We start from the raw sequence: 19804 nt of genomic DNA, 5'->3' as shown, positions 1-19804 counted from the left end.
CTATTCTTAGCCCGGACACAAGTGATTTTTTTTTAAATTCATGAATGGGAAAATGGGCAACGATTTAAATTTCTCTCTCGACATGCCAAGTTTTTGAGTGTGGTGCATCCCAGAGTCCTCTGCATCAGAGATAAGAGCACTACTGCTGGGTCACAGTTGAGGTGAAAAGCCAAAGAGTCAGAGTCAGATGTACAGCACGGAAACAGACCCTTTGGTCCAACCCATCCATGCTGACCAGATATCCCAATCCAATCTAGTCCCACCTGCCAGCACCTGGATCATATCCCTCCAAACCCTTCCTATTCATATACCCATCCAAATGCCTCTTGAATGTTGCAATTGTACCAGCTTTCACCACTTCTTCTGGGGGCTCATTCCATACATGTGCCACCCTCTGAAAAAGTTGCCCTGTCCCCAAGGAAAAGACTTTGTCTATTTACCCTATCCATGCCCCTCAATTTTGTAAACCTCTATAAGGTCACCCCTCAGCCTCCGACGCTCCAGGGAAAACAGCCCCAGCCTGTTCAGCCTCTCCCTATAGCTCAAATCCTCCAACCCTGGCAACATCCTTGTAAATCTTTTCTGAACCCTTTCAAGTTTCACAACATCTTTCCAATAAGAAGGAGACCAGAACTGCACGGAATATTCCAACAGTGGCCTAACCAATGTCCTGTACAGCCGCAACACGATCTCCCAACTCCTGTACTCTATATTCTGCCCAATAAAAGAAAGCATACCAAACACCTTCTTCACTATCCTATCTACCTGCGACTCCACTTTCAAGGAACTATGAACCTGCAGTCCAAGGTCTCTTTATTCAGCAACACTCCCTACGACCTTACCATTAAGTGTATAAGTCCTGCTAAGATTTGCTTTCCCAAAATGCAGCACCTCACATTTATCTGAATTAAACTCCATCTGCCACTCCTCAGCCCATTGGCCCATCTGGTCAAGATCCTGTTGTAATCTGAGGTAACCCTCTCCACTGTCCACTACACCTCCAATTTTGGTGTCATCTTCAAACTTACTAACTGTACCTGTTATGCTCCCATCCAAATCATTTATGTAAATGACAAAAAGTAGAGGACCCAGCACCGATCCTTGTGGCACTCCACTGGTCACAGGCCTCCAGTCTGAAAAACAACCCACCACCACCACCCTCCGTTTTCTATATCCAAATGGCTAGTTCTCACTGCATTCTGTGAGATCTAACCTTGTTAATCAGTCTCCCATGGAGAACCTTGTCGAACGACTTACTGAAGTCCATATAGATCACATCTACAGCTCTACCCTCCTCAATCCTCTGTCACTTTCTCAAAAAACTCTCAAGTTTGAGACTTTAAACTGTTTCTTGAAAAGTGCAATTTTTATTATTATTATTTATCTTTACCCTTAGAGAGAAGGTATATGTAAAATGTGGGGGAGAGCAGTGGTGTAGTGGCAATTTTGTTAGATAAAAATCCAGGGTGCCAGGCTCATGGTCTGGGATATGTTCAAATATCTCTGCTGCTTGTGGCACTTAAGCTTAATTTATGCAAAGTTATTCTCAGTGTTGGTGACGGTGAAGCTGTCACTGACTATATTAAAAATCCATCTGGTTCACTATCGCTCTTACCTGGTCTGGCCCACATGTGACTCCAGACCTACAGCAATGTGGTTCACTTTTAACCCCCCTCTGAAATAGCCTGAGGAAGGCACTCAATTCAAGGGCTATGAGGTGTGGGCAATTAAGGCTGGCCTTGCCAATGACAAACATTCCATGAAAGAACAACACAAAGTACATGCACTGGCACAAAGTTCTGTTCACATAATCACACACTGATCTACATCAGCTCATGGTCCAACAAAATCCCGATTTTAAAATTCTTTAACATTCAATCCTCTTCAAAGCCTCACCCCTCCCTAGCTCTGTATCACTCTCCAATCAAAAGGGTTTCCAATGTTAGCGAGTTTGGAGAATATTTGTAGCTCAGGTTGAGGTTCTGGATACAAGTTTGCTCGCTGAGCTAGAAGGCTCATTTTCAGACATTCACAAACATAGGAAATGACATCACCTATCCAAGGAAACCTAAACCTAAATAGAAAGTGGGCTGTAATACCAGCACTTCACCGGAGGGCCATTGATGTTACCTGGTATGGTGATGAAACGTCTGAAAACGAACCTTCCAGCTTACATCCAAGGTTTTCAATGCTCCTACACTCCACTAAGTCTAGCCTCTTGCATATTCTGCAGAGGAGATTACCTTCAGCCACTTCATGGCTAATCCTCGCTAAAGCTTGTGATAACTCTAAAATCTACCTCCTCAAAACAAACTTTTGACAACCTTTCCTACACGGCCGCCTGAGTGCTGTAAAATTCTCTAATTTAATGATCCTATTGTTTTTGGGCAGATTACACTTCGGTGAGGGGGGGAGTTTGACTATGTTACAGGCGACATAGGATTGGGAGGTGTTGATCAAAGTTAAAAATCACAACACCAGGTTATAGTCCAACAGGTTTAATTGGAAGCACACTAGCTTTCGGAGTGACGCTCCATCAGGAGACAGACACATACTGCAACCGACAGGGTACCCCTTGTTGTTCAGTATTTCCCAGGAGCTGAAAAGTTACGCCATGTGCTTCGTGACCTGCAACACATTATCAATGAGGGTGAGCACCTCACCAAGACCTTCCCAACATCTCCACTACTTGCCTTTAAACAACCGCCAAACCTCAAACAGATAGTTATTCATAGCAAGCTGCCCAGCTCTCAGGACAACTCCATACAAACCTGTCACAGTAGGCGCTGCAAGACATGTCAGAGTGTGGACATAGATACTACCATTACGCGTGGGGACACCTCCCACCTTGTACATGGCAGGTATTCATGTGATTCAGCCAACATTGTCTATCTTATACGCTGCAGGCAAGTATACCCGGAGGCATGGTACATTGGGGAAACCGAGCAAAGGCTATGACAACGGATGAATGGGCACCGCACAACAATCAACAGACAGGAGGGTTCCCTCGCAGTTGGGGAACACTTCAGTGGTTCAGGATATTCAGACTCGGACCTTTGGGTGACCATCCTCCAAGGTGGACTTCGGGACAGGCAGCAGAGAAAAGTGGCCGAGCAGAGGCTGGTAGCTAAGTTCAGTACCCATAGGGCGGGCCTCAAACCGCACCGCACCACCGGGGGAATTTGTACTTGCAGGGTTACATTGTACTTTGCTCAAAAACTGCATGCATCCATGTAGATATCCGTTATCTCACTTTTTAGATCAGAATCAATCTAAACATCATGGCTGAAAGAAGTGAAACTATCACTGTATTCTAACAGATGAAAGGCTTAACAGAATCAATTTTTCAATGTATAATTTCAGTTACATCACACTAAATTTTTGCTGTAAATTCTGTGTGTTAGGATTGAGCCCTCCACTACCACCTGATGAAGGAGCATCACTCCGAAAGCTAGTGTGCTTCCAATTAAACTTGTTGGACTATAACCTGGTGTTGTGTGATTTTTAACTTTGTACACCCCAGTCCAACACCGGCATCTCCAAATCTTGATCGAAGATGATATCAACTTATGTACGATTGAAAACATTGTTCATTTACCAGGTACAGTGATGTTTGCTTGTTGCGTGCTGCATGTCTCAGATCAGTGAAAGCAGTTTTTCCAAACCCTCGCTCAGGAACGTTGAAGATACATGCCAGAGCAAGGTCACTCTTCGAGTTCACCAGTAAGTGCAAATAGTCACAAAGGAGCTTCCTCAAAACTGGTGCCAACTGCAGTTTGGATCACAGCAATGTTAACAAAAAGAAAGTTAACAACAGTTGCACAATCAGAAAACAGAATAAATAGCTGCCAGAATTATACTGTGCAATAAATTGTAAAGCTAAGGAATGTTATTTAGAACTTTAAGAAACATGGATAGAGGGTGAAAAGATCTGCATTCAAAAAGGTTGAAACTCTGTGTAACCTGGGTCTCAGTGGGCAGCACTCAATCGGAGTTCAAATCTCACACAGACACCTCAGTACAAAATCCAATCGAACACTCCTAGTGCAGCACAGTGGAACCAATGCAAGAACAGAGGCTGGCTAGATCATAAAGGAAGCACAATGAGGAAGATAGGGGGACAGATGGAGGCACACCACCCAAAAAAGTGTTCATTTGATATTTGTGCAACACAAACTGTGTTAAATATTGGCGAGGTCAGATTTGAAAGTTCAGCAAGAAAGCTGCTCATGATATTCAAGTTGTTTTCTCATTGATACTCAATATTGAGTGGCTGATCTGAACAATTATTTAACTGGCCAAGACAGTGAGGAGTCTGAGGGCTTGCTCACACAATGGAGGACATTATACAAGCAATGTTCCAATTCATGAAAATTGAACTGACAGAAGTAGTTTGCTGTTTACTGAATCATCAGGCTCAACTATTTTTTTATTATAAAATCTAACACCTCTCCAAATTCTCCTTCTCAGGCAGTATGTGACCTCGATTAATATTGCATGTTTTCTGAATCTTTATTCAACCTTCTACATCTTCCTGTTTATTCCCCCAAGAGCTAGAACATTATATCCAACCCCTCTTTTGTTAGTCCTCTTTTAGATCCTGGGATGAAGCCCTTCAGAACCCATGCACTGGTCTGCCCCCAGCTTCAACAATTTACTCAATATCACTTCTCCAGTGATTGGGATTCTCCAGAGTTCCTCCCTCACCTAATTTATTGCTGATCTGGGATGTTACTTGCAGTCTCAGTAATGACGATTGATGCAATGTACCTTTTCAATTCATACTCCAGTTCTCAAAATTGACTTTATAGGATCAATGTTCACTTCAACTCTTAAAATATTTGTAGAAACACTCTTCGTTGCTGCCCAGCTTGGCTCTGGCATTTTAGTTTTCCCTCTACTCATCTTTTGGTCATGCTTTGCTTTAAGATAATCTGTTCATTTTCTTACTCGTCATCTGCATTTACACAATTGAAAGTAACAAAACTTGCAAAAGAAATCTTCAACAATTCCAAATCACAGGTGGTGGGTCTGTCCCTCCATGTTTTTCTTACAGAATAAATTCATTCCAACCTGTATGCACTGATATGTCCCTTTAACTGTCTGCCACTACACCTCTATTAACCTATTCTTTAGCCTAATTTACCCTAATACTTTAGCCAGGCTTTGACACCCTCCTAATTGCCCTGACCTAATTTTTACCCAATGACCTCTCCTTCAAATTGAATATAGAACGCACTCATTTCATGGTCATGGTAACTGGGTGCGCATTCACAATGAGATCATTAATTAATCCCACTTTATAGCACCATACCAGGTCAAGTTTAGCTAGTCTCTGGTCAGCTCCAGAACATGCTGCTGTATGAAACTGTCCCCAAAACATTGTTAAATCCTCATCTGGTTTTCCTTTGTCCATCGGACATTAAATCAGGAGTGGCATAATGGCCCAGTAGTTAGCACTGCTGCCTCACAGCGCCAGGGAGTCCGGTTCAATTCCAGCCTCACGTGGTTGTCTGTGTGGAGTTTGCACATTCTCCCTGTGTCTGCGTGGGTTTCCTCCGGGTGCTCCAGTTTCGTCCCACAGTCACAAAGATGTGGGAGTTAGGGTGAATTGGCCATGTTAAATTGTCCATAGTATCCAGGGATATATGATTCGGTGGGTTAGCCATGGACAATGCAGGGTTACAGGGATAGGATGCTGTTCGGATAGTTGATGTGGACTTGATGGGCTGAATGGCCTGTAGGGCTTGTATATTACTGGGCCTTTCAGACACACTCTTATCAGTTATTTCTTCACACTCCATCCTATCTTGTGGTTAGTTAGGGCACCTGTATACCACTCCTCTAAGCGACTTCTTCTCTTTATCATTTCCCATTTTCACCTACACTGTTTCCACATCTTACTTTCCTCAATTTGGGTGATTCCTCTATATGTGGGTGATTCCTCCCTATGTGCAAACACCATCAAAAAGACCCACTCTGTCACCTTCTCCCAGATTGCTTTCATTCCTAAATATACTGTACTCTTCAAGATTTAGGTCACATTTAATGCCATCTTGCAGCCATGTGTTATGGACCATACCACCTCAAAACATTTTAAAGGTAGCCTGGACCCTAACTTTTTCTTATTTTAAAAAAGGTAAAAGTGACATACTGTGTTCTAGATGCAATGCAACTGGTCAAGTTACTCTCCATTAAGCAAAACACAGTTAAAATACAAAGAGGAATTTAGAACAACTATTGGAAAATTTAATCAAATAATAGTTACAGCAATTATTACAAAGTAACTGTTCCAATATAGTAACATCCCACAAAGGCAAATTCAGACATTCTCACATGCAGTTCTCCAATTCAGGAGGAAAAGACATCAAGAGAAAATTCAGAGAAAATAGCAGCCAGGAGACATTGACTGAAGCTTCCATCCAGAGACCCCAAAGGCTTCTGATGTTACTGAGAAAACCAACTTCCCAAAACTCTGGATTGGAGAGAGCCAGCCACACCCATTCAGCCTGCTTAAAAAAACCCACAAAACCCAAGGTGTCCCAAATTGTTTACTTTTAAGAGAAAGCTCGGCACCTCTGCCTTGCAACTGGTCTTCAAAAGAAACACAACAAGGATAAAATAACCTCTTAAAGAGTCAGCATCGTCACACATGTCTCTACACAACCCACTAGGCTGCATTCCATTTCTATTTGTGCTCTCATGATATGTATTCTGATAGAGCTTTTAGTTTAATTCTATTACTCCTTTGGTAAAGTCTAACCTTCTCTGTTGGCTGACTCATCGATTCAAACTCATTACGCCATCCTATCATACTCTGTTTAGAGAGTCATGGTATCATACAGAATGGAAATAGACCCTTTGGTCCAACTAGTCCATGCCAACCTTGTTCCCAAACTAAACTAGTCCAACCTGCCTGCATTATCATCATTTCCTGTACAAAGGTTTAAGTTTGTCGCTACTTTCTCATTTTCTACACACTCCCAAATCTGATCCTTTGCCTCCAAGAGATTGAACTGGAGCCTCGCCTTGTCAGACATTTACCAGCACTTATTCAGAGAAATGTACATATAGTTTAAAATGTGCCTCCTATCACAAGAACCACAGTTGCAACCAAACAAAAGCAAAATACAGGGGTTACACAGGACTTTAAAGAAAAGTAAAAAGTACTAGAAAAACTCAGCAGATCTGGCAACTAATGGAGGCACAGAGAGTTTACGAGTTCTGAGCGGTAAGGTGTTCAACAAAGTTCCCCATGGGAGACTGGTTCACTAGGTTAGATCTCAGGGAATACAGGGAGAACTAGCCATTTGGATACAGAACTGGCTCAAACGTTGAAGACAGAGGGTGGTGGTGAAGGTTGTTTTTCAGATTGGACACCTGTGACCAGTGGAGTGCCACAAGGATCGGTGCTGGGCCCTCTACTTTTCATCATTTATATAAATGATTTGGATGTGAGCACAAGAGGTACAGTTAGTAAGTTTGCAGAGGACACCAAAATTGGAGGGGTAGTGGACAAAAAGGTTACCTCAGATTACAACGGGATCTTGATCAGATGGGCCAATGGGATGAAGAGTGGCAGATGCAATTTAATTTAGATAAATAAAGGGTGTTGCATTGTGGGAAAGCAAATCTTTGCAGGACTTATACACTAAATGGCAAGGTCCTTGGGACTGCTGCTAAACAAAGTCCTTTGAGTGCAGGTTCATAGCTCCTTGAAAGTGGAGTCGCAGGAAGATAGGATAGTGAAGGCGGCGTTTGGTATGCTTTCCGGGGTAACCTTATAGAGGTTTATGAACTCAAGAGAGGCATGGATAGGATAAATAGACAAAATCTTTTCCCTGGGGTGGAGGAGTCTAGAACTAGAGGGCATAGGTTTAGGGTGAGAGGGGAAAGACATAAAAGAGACCAAAGGGGCAACTTTTTCATGCCGGGGGAGGTGGGGGGGGGTGTATGGAATGAACTGCCAGAGGAAGTGGTGGAGGCTGGTACAATTGCAAGATTTAAAAGGCATCCGGAAGGGCATAGGAATAGGAAAGGTTTGGAGGGATATGGGCCGGGTACTGGCAGGTGGGACTAGATTAGGTTAGGATATCTGGTCGGCATGGACGAGTTTGACTAAAGGGTCTGTTTCCGTGCTGTACATCTCTATGACTCTAGTACATTGGGAACTATCAAAAGCTGCCAAAGGAGTCGACAGTACCCATTTGATGCCTCACCTGAGAAGTGATTTGTGACATCATGGGTACGCAAGTGCAGTGACAAACTGCAGATTACAAGCAAGGACATACAGATCACAAGATGAAAAAACTTGAACTGATTAAGGCACATAGGTTGCACTGCACAGGATGTTCGCTCAGCAGGATCAACATTATTTGAAGTTAGAGAGTCCATTAATCAGGAAGTAATGGCAGGAAAGAAGCGGTTCTCGAACCTGGTGATGTGTTCAAGTTTCTGTTAAGAAGGCATACGGTGTGTTAGGTTTCATTCGTAGAAGGATCGAGTTCTGGAGCCGCAATATCATGCTGCAACTACACAAAATGCTGGTGCAGCCACACTTGGAATACTGTGTACAGTTCTGGTCCCCATATTTCGGGAAGGATGTGGAAGCTTTGGAAAAGGTGCAGAGGAGATTTACCAGAATGTTGCCTGGTCTGGAGGGAAGGTCTTATGAGGAAAGGCTGAGAGACTTGGGTCTGTCCTCATTGGAAAGAAGGTGGCTAAGTGGGGATTTGATAGAGACATACAAGATGATCAGAGGATTAGATAGGGTAGATAGTGAAAATCTTTTTCCTAGGATGATGACGTCAGCTTGTATGAGGGGGCATAACTACAAATTGAGGGGTGATAGATTTAAGACAGATGACAGAGGAAGGTTCTTTACAGAGTGGCAAGGGCGTGGAATGCCCTATCTGCTAATGTAGTCAAATCAGCCACATTAGGGAGATTTAAACAATCCTTAGATAAGCACATGGATGATTTTGGGATAGTGTAGGGGGACGAGCTGAGAATAGTTCACAGGTCGGCACAACAGAGGGCCTGTTCTGCGCTGTGTCGTGCTATGATCTACATCTTCTCCTTGACGGCAGAGATTGTAGGAGAGCATTACCAGGATTGGATGAGTCTTTGATGATATTGACAGCCTTTCCCTAGCAACAAGACATGTAAGTGGATGGGAGGTTAGCTTCCCTGATGGTTGGGCTGTGCACACCACATGCTGCAGTTTCTCATGATCCTGGGCAGATCAGTTGCTGCACTGGGCTGTTACACACCCGGACAGTATGCTTTCAATGGTGCATCTGTAAAAGTTGGTGAGGGTTTTATGAGCCATCTGAGGAAGAGGAGTTGTTGTGCCCTCTTGACTATTGCATCAACAAGGGAAGTCCAGGACAGGCTGTTGGGTATCGTTACTCCGAGCAACTTGATGCTATTAACCTTTGCTCCGTTGATGTGGATGGGGGCATGTCCTCCTCTTGTCTTGGATATTGCACTGACGACAAGACAAGTGTTAGCCTTGGTTATGAGTTTCTAACTCAGGAAAGTCAGCTGAGCCAAGGACACACTGGCAGGTCATCAACTTTCATTTTGTTTCTATTCATCACTAACATTTTGTCCCTAGAATATTCTCAACTTTATCTAACAACCGATTCCCACCTCATCCTCCCTTTGACCTGAATCCCCCTTTGTTTCTCTTGTTCTTTTTGTCAACCATGGAAAATGTTCTCAGTTGCAAGATGACCATTAAGCTGAAATAAAGTCTAAGAAAAAGTTTGTTTCGCAAATAATGTTACTGTCACCTTAGCAATGGTTTGATGACTCTCATTGGCTGGAGAAGTGGGAACTGGAGAAAGGGAATTCTCCGATGGCTTTGCAGTACCCAACAGGAAATTCAATAGCTCCATCTGAAAACAATTGCAATGAATTACTTAACCATTAAAAAAAATTAGCAAAAATCAGAAATAAAAATAATTAATCCCTCTCTGCTGCTTTTTCCACATAGACTAGCTATTTTCATTTCACCTTTCAATTGTTTTATTAAATGATCCAAAATTAACAACCATTCAGCACTTTCCAGGGAAATAGTGGAAAAGTGATCAATTTCAAATGTTTCAGCAAAGTAGCTGCGGTTCAATTCTTGTCAGTCGGGGAGGCAATGGCATAGTGAAAACCATTAGCCTAGTAATCCAGAGGCCCAGGCTCTTGCTCACAGGTTCAAATCTCAGAGGCAGTAGAATTCAAAACGATTCAATTCATCAATCTGGAATATGGTCTAGTCTAAGGAACAGTGAAAAAATAGGATTATTGTCATTAACACTTGCCAGGTCTACATGTGATTCCAGATTCACAGCAGGATAGCTGACTACTGCCTGCTGTCTGAAATGATCTCACAAGCCACTCAGCTCAAGAGCATTTTGAAATGGCCAGAAATACTGGCTTTGGCAACACCACCACATCAAGGAAAATTCGGGTGCATTGAGGTTTAATGTTAATTTGGGAATTGCATGCTAGTCCAGTTAACCTGTTCATCTGGATATTTGCATAGCCCCTTGAGACACCAAGGACATTCCTCAGTGTTTTACTGCTAAAGTACTGAAACAGTAACATCACAGTGGGCTGTTTTAATTGTGTTTATGGAGATTGCGAATCTTAACCAAGAAATCTGCCATATTCAGAATGAGACATTAAACTGCGACTCCAACTGCCCTCTTCGATGGATGTAAAAGATCCTGTCATGTTTTTTTAAAAACATTTTGTTAATTTCACTTGTTGTGACAGGGCATTGCTGCATTCTTGAACCACTGTAGAACAAATGCTGTAGGTAAGGTAAAATGCACTTGGGGAGTGAATTCCAGGAATTTAACCCAGATGATAGTGAAAGAACTGCGGTATATTTCCAAGTCAGGATGGTGAGCACTTAGAGGGGAACTTCCAAGGGGTGGTGTTCCCATGTATCTGCTGCCCTTGTCCTTTGAGATGGGAGTGGTCATGGGTTTGGAAGGAGTGGTCATGCTGTCTTGAGGAGTCTTGCTGAATTACTTCAGTGCATCTTGTAGATAACATACACTGCTGTTAGTGAGCATCAGTGGTTACTATATTGAACAAGACCATGAAGGTTTGTGATGTCCTGATCAATGTTCATACTAAAAAAAAAACACTTTTACACAGAAACAGTCCATTGGGATCAAAACTTCCACAGCAGCTACTTATGTTCCACACACACCTCCTTCCAAACTCACCCAATTAGCTTGTTTACCTCATTTCTTTCTCTCTAAGTCTCTCAGCTTACCTTTGACAATATTGCTGCAGGATCACTTTCAGGTTTTAACTTGGCACAAATCTTGTAGACATCAATCAGGTCCACAGAGTTATTTTTGCTCAGAAAAGCCTCATATGTTTCTCGGACTTTCTTGTACCCATCAGGTGCCACATCAAGCTCACTCAGCGACTCCAGTTTCTCCCGAAGTAAGTGTTTCCAAGACAGGAGCAGTTCACTCAAGGTAACACTGAATTCCCCATAGGACTAAGGAGTCAGTGGAAAACAAGGCATAAACAGAAATTATAGGCATGATGTTAAAAACAAGAGGTAGATGATTCAAAGAAAGTTAATAAATTGAAGAGGAGGCTCAACAAGCAAATGTTTGATCCCAGATAACTGGAGCACGATCCAATTTGTGGGAATCTTTCAATGTTAAATTGGGAATTGCATGCTAGCCTAGTTTACCTGTTCACAGCTGTCAACAATGGCTTACTGGGTCCTGTCCTTGCTGGGTCAGAAGGCTGGAGTCTCAAGATCCCCTACAATGACTTAAGCACATAATCCACATTGAGGCTGCACTACCAAGTGAGCCACCTTTTGAATGGAGGTGTTGAATGGTGGCTCTACCTACCACCTAGGACAGAAGTCTAACAACCATAACATTACCTGAAAGAGAGGGTGTCCCAAGCAATAACTGCCTCTCAACCAATGACAAAGCACATTGCTGTTCATGGAATCTTGCTGCATCTAAATTAGTTGTATCATGTCATTAAAATATTGATGGCACAAGCAGTACTTAATTGACTGTACATGAGAACTAGGAGCAGGAGCAGGCCATCTGGTCCTTCAAGCCTGCTCCGCCATTCAATACAATCATGGCCTCAGCTCCCGCCCTCTCATAATAACCCTTAAATTCCTTCATTGTTCAAAAAAAAAACCGATCTTAACTTTAAAGACTAAAGACATTTACTAAAGTAGCATCAACTACTTCACTGGGCAGGGAATTCCATACTGTAAACTGTTGAGACATTCTGAAATGCACTATACAAATGCAAATCTTTCTTTAAAGATAACTCTGATAAACAATCCTACAAACAGTAGTCAGTTCAGACCAGTGAAACGGATCAGCAGTCCTGACTCCTATTTTCAAAATGTCTGAATTACAAAAAGATAAAGGGAAATTTACTTTTCAGGTTTGAAAGGGAATAAGAGGTTATTTAACAATTTAAATATTAAAACAGAATTGAATTCTGAGTTGACAGAATTTGAGCGACCTGCATGGATACAACTCCAGGTTGCTTTAGCCTTCTAGATACTGCCCATCATGAGGCTTTACATAAAGGCGATTCTTGTCTCAGTGCCAATGAGCTTATCTGTTCACAGATATTGTAAAGAATATTGATCACTATCACAGCTCCCCATCCACTGATAAGAACGCAACAACTAGGAGCAGGAATAGTCCATCTGATCCTTCGAGCCTTCTCTACTATTCAATAAGATCATGTTGATCTTTTCATGGATTCAGTTTCACTTACTCATCTGCTCACCACAATGCTTAATTTATTTTCTGTTCAAACATCTATCTTTGTCTTAAAAATAGTCAACAAGATAGCCTCAACTGCTTCACTGGGCAGAGAATTCCACAGATTCACAACTCTTTGGGTGAAGAAGTTCCTCCTCAACTCAGTCCAAAATTGGCACCCCCTTATTTTCAGGCTATGTCCCTGTTCTAGTTTCACCCACCAGTGGAAACAACTTCCCTGCTTCTATCTCATCCATTCCCTTCATAATTTTATAAGATTTCCCCCTCTCTTTCTACTAAATTCCAATGAGCATAGTTCCAGTCTACTCAGTTTCTCCTCATAAGTCAACCCTTTCAACCTAGTGGACCTCCTCGGCACTCGCTCTAGTGTCATTATGTCGCCTTCTCAAGTTGGGAGACCAAAACTGTACACAGTACTCCAAGTATGGCCTCACCAGCACCCTATACAGCTGTGGTATAACTTCCCTAGTTTTAAACTTCTCCATTTCTCTCGCAATGAAGGACAACATTCCATTTGCCTTCTTAATTACCTGCTGTACCGGCAAACCTTTTGTGATTCATGCACAAGAATACTCAGGCCCCTCTGCACAGCAGCATGTTGCAATTTTTCATTGTTTAAACAATAACCCATTTTGCTGTCATTCCAACCAAAACGGATGACCTCATATTTACCAATATTATATAGTCCATCTACCCCAGACCCATGTCCATTCACATAACCTATCTATATCCCTGTACAGACTCAGTGTCTTCTGCACACTTTGCTCTACAACTCTTCCTCGTGTCATCTGCAAACTTTGGCACACTACATGTGGTCCTCAACTCCATGTCATAGAGATATACAGGATGGAAACAGATCCTTGGGTCCAACCCATCCATACCGACCAGATATCCCAACCCAATCTAGTCCCACCTGCCATCTTAGTAAATTGTAAACAATTGCAGTCCCAACACTGATCTGAGGCACACCACTAGTCACTGTTTGCTAACCAGAAAAACATACATTTATCCCCACTCTTTGCTCTCCACAGTGTCTTGATAGTACGTGATTGATGTTAAATGTTACACCATTGCGTAGATCATATCATTTACATATTTATTCTCAAATACAGTTCTGAGAGTGACCATTTTGCCTTCATGCCAATGCCAGCTCTTTAAGGGGGCTATCAAAATTGCCCTACTCACTACATCTGCCTCCAGAACCACACAATGCCTTCCTTTTCTCCCTTGAAAGCCCACATTTTTGGAGGGTCCCAGCCCTGGCACCATCCTGACCACTTCTACAGTTCGAGGTCTTGATGCCCTTCTTTTGAATTCTGTTATCATCCAGAATATAATGGGAGCAGATTCAGTGGTATTTTCCAAAACGCAACGCTTGGTGTCAATAGTATCTTTTAATTTGGGTTTGGGTTTCACCTAGTCTATAAAATCCTTTAACCCCACACCCCACTTGCCCCTAATTGCCCAAACTGTCAAATATTGAACCAATGCCTTAAATTGCCTCATACCGTGTGCCTTTCTCAACAAGTTATTCAACATATTCACTATACTGGACATAAATTATTTCATTGTGAATTGCCCGTGCACTGACACTACTTCCTGAGTCAATGTCAATCTCAAATGATTATTAATGGGATATAGAAGGGAGATTTGATTGATGTTTTAGAACTTTAAAAAGGAGTTGATTAAATAGCCGGAGATTGTTTCCGAGTCCTCGGTTTGGAGAGTCTCAGACTTCGTTTTAACATCAGGCTGAGCTATTCAGAATAGCATTGAGATTCTCAATCACAGAACTATTATGATGCATAGAGAGACCATTTGGCCCATTATGTTTGCAACAACTCTCTTATCTATCACAGAGGCCAGGAAATCAGCACTGTCTCGAAATCCTAGCACACTATTTGGATCCAAAAGTCCTCTTGAATGATTCAATTGAACCTGCCTCCGCCACATTTCCAGGCAGCACATTCCATACCCTAACTATTCAGCTGTATGAAAAAGTTTTTCTCACAACCCTTTGAACGTATGCCCTCTCGTTCTTGTTTCTTTTACTCTATCCAGACTGCCAGGGATAGGGTGCACTTTAAATTTCACCATGGACCCTAGTGGGATTTGAATCCATAGCCTCAGCATGCTATTCTATGTTTGAAGACCGAGAATGTTACACTGCAGTACAGGCCCTTTGGCCCTCGATGATTCCACAGGTCAGTGTAACAATCTGAAGCCCATCTAACCTACACATTCCATTTTCATCCACATGCTTATCCAATGACCATTTAAATGCTCTTAAAGTTGGCGAGTCTACTACTTTTGCAGGCAAGGCATTCCACATCCTTACTACTGAGTAAAGAAACTACCTCTGACATCTGTCCTCTATCTATCACCCCTCAATTTAAAGTATGTCCCCTCGTGCTAGCCATCACCATCCGAGGAAAATGGCTCTCACTGTCCACCCTATCTAACCCTCTGCTCATCTTCTCTGTCTTAATGAAGTCACCTCTCCACCTTCTTCTCTATAACCAAAACAGTCTCAAGTCCCTCAGTCTTTCCTCATAAGGCCTTCCCTCCATACCAGGCAACATCCTGGTAAATGTCCTCTGCATCTTTCCAATGCTTCCACATTCTTCCAAAATGCAGTGACCAGAACTGTACACAATACACTAAATGCGGCTGCACCAGAGTTTTGTATAGCTGCAGCATGACCTCATGGTTCTGAAATTCAATCCCTCTACCAATAAAAAAGTTAACAGACCATATGCCTTCTTAACAACCCTATCAACCTGCGTGGCAACTTTCAGGGATCTATGTGGACTTTGGCTTATCCATCTAGTAACATTACCACCAAATAGGAGATATATCTTTGCACACGGGGTGGTAGAAATGTGGAATTCTCTGTTACCAAATGCAACATGCACAAGCTCAATTGATACTCCCAAATTGGAGAGGGAAATGCTTTTCCAAGCCATGGTTTCAAAAGGCTACATAGAGATGTACAGCACGGAAACAGACCATTCAGTCCAACCCGTCCATGCCGACCAGATATCCCAACCCAATATAGTCCCACCTGCCAGCACCCAACTGATATCCCTCCAAACCCTTCCTATTCATATACCCATCCAGATGCCTTTTAAATGTTGCAATTGTACCAGCCTCCACCACTTCCTCTGGCAGCTCGTTCCATACCTGTACCACCCTCTGTATGAGAACATTGCCCCTTAGGTCTCTTTTATATCATTCCCCTCTCACCCTAAACCTATGCCCTCCAGTTCTGGACTCCCCGACCCCAGGGAAAAGACTTTGCCTATTTACCCTATGCAAGTCCTTCATAATTTTGCAAACCTCTGTAAGATCACCCCCTCAGCCTCCGTTGCTCCAGGGAAAACAGCCCCAGCCTGTTCAAGACAAGATGAATAGATGGATTTTGGACCCAGTCAGCCAAGACTTTATTGACAGGAGGATTAAATGGCTTCCTCTATTGTAGTTCTATTCTATTAATGATTTCAACTCACCTCTTTGTTTATTTCAGCTATAGCAAGCTGCAGAACCATAAGCATATTATCGGCACCACAAATGGTCATTCTCTCACGCTCCAGTAACTGGCACCAGCCTTTCCGGAATTTCCTTATCAACTGTAATACTTGCTGCTGAAGAGAATCCATGTCTCTGTGTGACAGTGAACAAACACCAGGATAAATTATGCAAACATCTAGAAACTCAAGACGCTGTTTAAGATGTTCTGAGTTTATTTTTAATTTATTCTCAAGATGGGGGGATCACTGACTAGGCCAGCATTTATTGGTCATCCCCAGTTGCCTAAAGGCAGATAGGCATCAAGCGTATTGCTGTTGGCCTGGAGTCACATGTAGGCCAGATTGGGTAGGGATTGGAGATTTCTTTTCCTGAAGAAGATTAATGAAGCAGATGTGTTTTATGACTAATGATTTTGTGGTCATCATTAGTTATCGAGTTGAAGAATTAATGTTGTGACAGGCATATCACAGGGGTATGTTGGAGTATTTTTTTATTTAAATATTTGGCTTTTATGCACAAAACAATTATTTTCTAGAATGGGATTGTAGAAACATTAACCAACCAATTAAAAGCCAGAAACTGCATTTAACAGGAAAATTTGCACAAGGTTTCCATTAGACATTTGCAAGAGGAAACAGCTTGCATTTATATAGCATTTTTAATGCATTTAAAGTGAGATAATAAGTAAGTGTTAACCGATGGAGACAGGATCAGTTCAATTTTCCTTTTCATCAGCATGAATGAGAAACAGAAATTTTAACATTACATATAGCTAGCTAATCTCCAGCGGCATTGGTCATAAACAATTTGAAGCTATGCTTAAAACTGTAATAGGAATTAAACATGACACTTGCAGAAATTTGAAGCTAAGTTCCAGCCTTGTAATACTGTACATTATTGGCAAGTTTCCCATGGTGTCAAACCCTGTTTTATAATAAATCAGCGAAATACAAACTGGGAAAAGAGTTACACAAAGCAAATGTGACACTTACCAGAAGTTAATTCTAACAAAACTTTGATCGTATGGAAGAATGTGAAATATTATATAGTTTCCTTCCCCATGTACTGTAGTCTATTTGGCATATCATGCATGGCCTGGCTGTTTTGAAAGAACAATCCACTTAGTCTTCGACAGAAAGGACAATTGGCAGCGCATATATTTCTTTTGAACTTTTCTGTTGAATCTGTGGTGCATATGACATCAAGCTAGAAACCATGAGATCACCATTATGATCCAAAGATGTGGGTTCAGGTTCCAACAGAGCCAAAGAAAACCATTCAATTCAATTAACTAAATAAATCAGGGATCAAAAAAGGTTAATCTTATTGACTATCAGATTGCCAGACTCCCATCTGGTTCACTAATGTCCTTCGGGAAGGAAATCGGTCGTCCTTCCTCAGTCTGATCTGTGTGACTTCAGACCAAAAGCAACGCAATTTGCTCTGAAGTGCCCTCTGAAATGCACTAGGAAGTTCAACGTGAATTTGAGACCAATGACAAACACTAATTGCTACAATCCATGAACAGAGTTTCAGTAAATCACTGCCACCTAGCATGCTCAATAAGTTTTAGATCAATTAAGAACTTTTACATCCTTCTCTGTGTACAGTTTCTCAAATCAAACACTGACTGGATGATAAAGTAAACAAAAAAGGGGTGGGATATTATTGAACTTGATGAAAGAACTGAGGCAGGTTTGGCAAAAAGAACCTACTTTCCTGCAAGGATTTTGCTTCTACCCTGCTTGGAAGGCATCATGTTACATAACGCGACATTTCTAACCCTGGATCAGAGGAAATAACCCACTGCCTGTAAGGATGGTAGAGGCAGAAACCTTCATAATATTTAAGAGATACTTAAATATGTACTTGTGATATCAAGTTATACAAGGCTATGGGCCAAGAGTTGGAAAATGGGATTTGAATTGTTAGGTGACTGCTTTTGACCATGATCAGCTGAAGGGCTTTGTTGTAGATCTCCACAACTACAACTAACTCAGTATTGTCAGGTAGTATCATTATTATTTTATACAACATGCAAGATTTTACGGGAAACTGTTCTAAACTGTCACAGGCTGTCATCCTGGAATTACTCAGACCCCAATTTCATCCTAATCTATCTGGCATCAGTTCAGGGACCTGCTTTACACCTTGTCTAATTTTAATCTCTACTGTTCCAGGAATGCAAGTTCTGGCAGACTAAGATAGACCTGTGACCTCAATCCACCAGGAGGGAGAGGTTAAAAGAACATGTATATAAATCAGGCCTTGCACATGCCCATTGCCAACTGGTGACTAGACTGACTTTGTACAGGTTCCAGATCCAGAAGGTGCACAGGCAACTTAAGCAACTACTCGACAGCAAGGGGAACACATTAAATTAATCCACCACGAGTTTAGGCTCTGTTGTATCAATCTTCAGCAATAATTCTCATCAGTAACGGGAAGAGTAAGATAAACTACATAACTCTCCACCCACACTTTCAGGAGATTCTTCAGCACTGGAGCAGTTGAGAGTGGAGGAGCCAGAAGAGATATGGAAATGGTGATAAAGTTTGGAATTTTATATTTCTCGGCCAAGGTCAGAATTTATTTTCCACTCTTGGTGACTCTCCATGAACCACAACAGTATATCATAATGGTGCTCCCAAAGCAACTTTAGGAAATTAATTCCAGGATCCTGCACGGGAACCAGATTGAAATTTGCACAATACAGAGGGGCCTGAATGGAATGGAGAAGATGTTTCCACTCATACGAGACATCAGGATTGGAGGGCACAGTCTCAGAGCAAAGGAATGACACTTTAGGAACTAGATGAGGGAGTGTTTTTTCAGCCAGAGAATGGTCAAGCTGTGGAACTCATTGCTGCTGAGGCCAAGGTATTCAGTGTCTTTAAGACAGGTTCTTGACCGTAAGGGGATTAGGGTTATGGGAGAAGGTAGGAGAGGATAGTGAACATGGCTTTGGGCATGGGAAATCACATCTCACACACTTGATTGAGTTTTTTTGAAGTAACAAAGAGGATGGATGAAGGCAGAGCAGTCGACGTGATCAATATGGACTTCAGTAAGGCATTCGACAATGTTCCCCCGGGAGACTGGTTAGCAAGGTTAGATCTCATGGATTACAAGAACAACTAGCCATTTGGATACAGAACTGGCTCAAAAGGTAGAAGACAGAGGGTTGTTTTTCAGACTGGTTTTTCAGACTGGAGGCCTGTGACCAGTGGAGTGCCACAAGGATCAGTGCTGGGTCCACTATTTTGTCATTTATATTAATGAGCTGGAAGTGAGCTTAAGAGGTATAGTTAATAAATTTACAGATAACACCAAAATTGGAGGTTTAGTGGACAGCGAAGGTTACCTCAGATTGCAATGGCATCTTGGTCAGATGAACCAATGGGCTGAGGTGTGGCAGATGGAGTTTAATTTAGATAAATGCAAGGTGTTGAATTATGGGAAATTAAATCTTA

General features: G+C 42.1%; 1 protein-coding gene across 2 annotated transcripts in view; it reads right to left on the bottom strand.

The window, feature by feature from the left end:
• The window catches only part of LOC122559343 (PARP1 binding protein), a 48466-nt gene that overhangs the window by 26583 nt on the left and 2079 nt on the right, over window positions 1–19804 (bottom strand). The window contains exons 2-5 of one of the 2 annotated variants that reach the window (XM_043708752.1): window positions 16310–16463; window positions 11288–11521; window positions 9798–9902; window positions 3599–3769 (exon numbers count right to left, since the gene is read on the bottom strand). In XM_043708752.1, coding sequence (XP_043564687.1) covers window positions 3599–3769; window positions 9798–9902; window positions 11288–11521; window positions 16310–16459 — 660 coding nt within the window. In that variant the 5' untranslated portion in view covers window positions 16460–16463. The remainder of the gene's footprint in view (window positions 1–3598; window positions 3770–9797; window positions 9903–11287; window positions 11522–16309; window positions 16464–19804) is intronic. The other variant, XM_043708753.1, reaches the window with a different exon arrangement.

This window comes from Chiloscyllium plagiosum, chromosome 19 (genome assembly GCF_004010195.1).
Source record: "Chiloscyllium plagiosum isolate BGI_BamShark_2017 chromosome 19, ASM401019v2, whole genome shotgun sequence".
Taxonomy (NCBI): domain Eukaryota; kingdom Metazoa; phylum Chordata; class Chondrichthyes; order Orectolobiformes; family Hemiscylliidae; genus Chiloscyllium; species Chiloscyllium plagiosum.
This window is presented reverse-complemented; position numbering and strand designations above follow the sequence as displayed.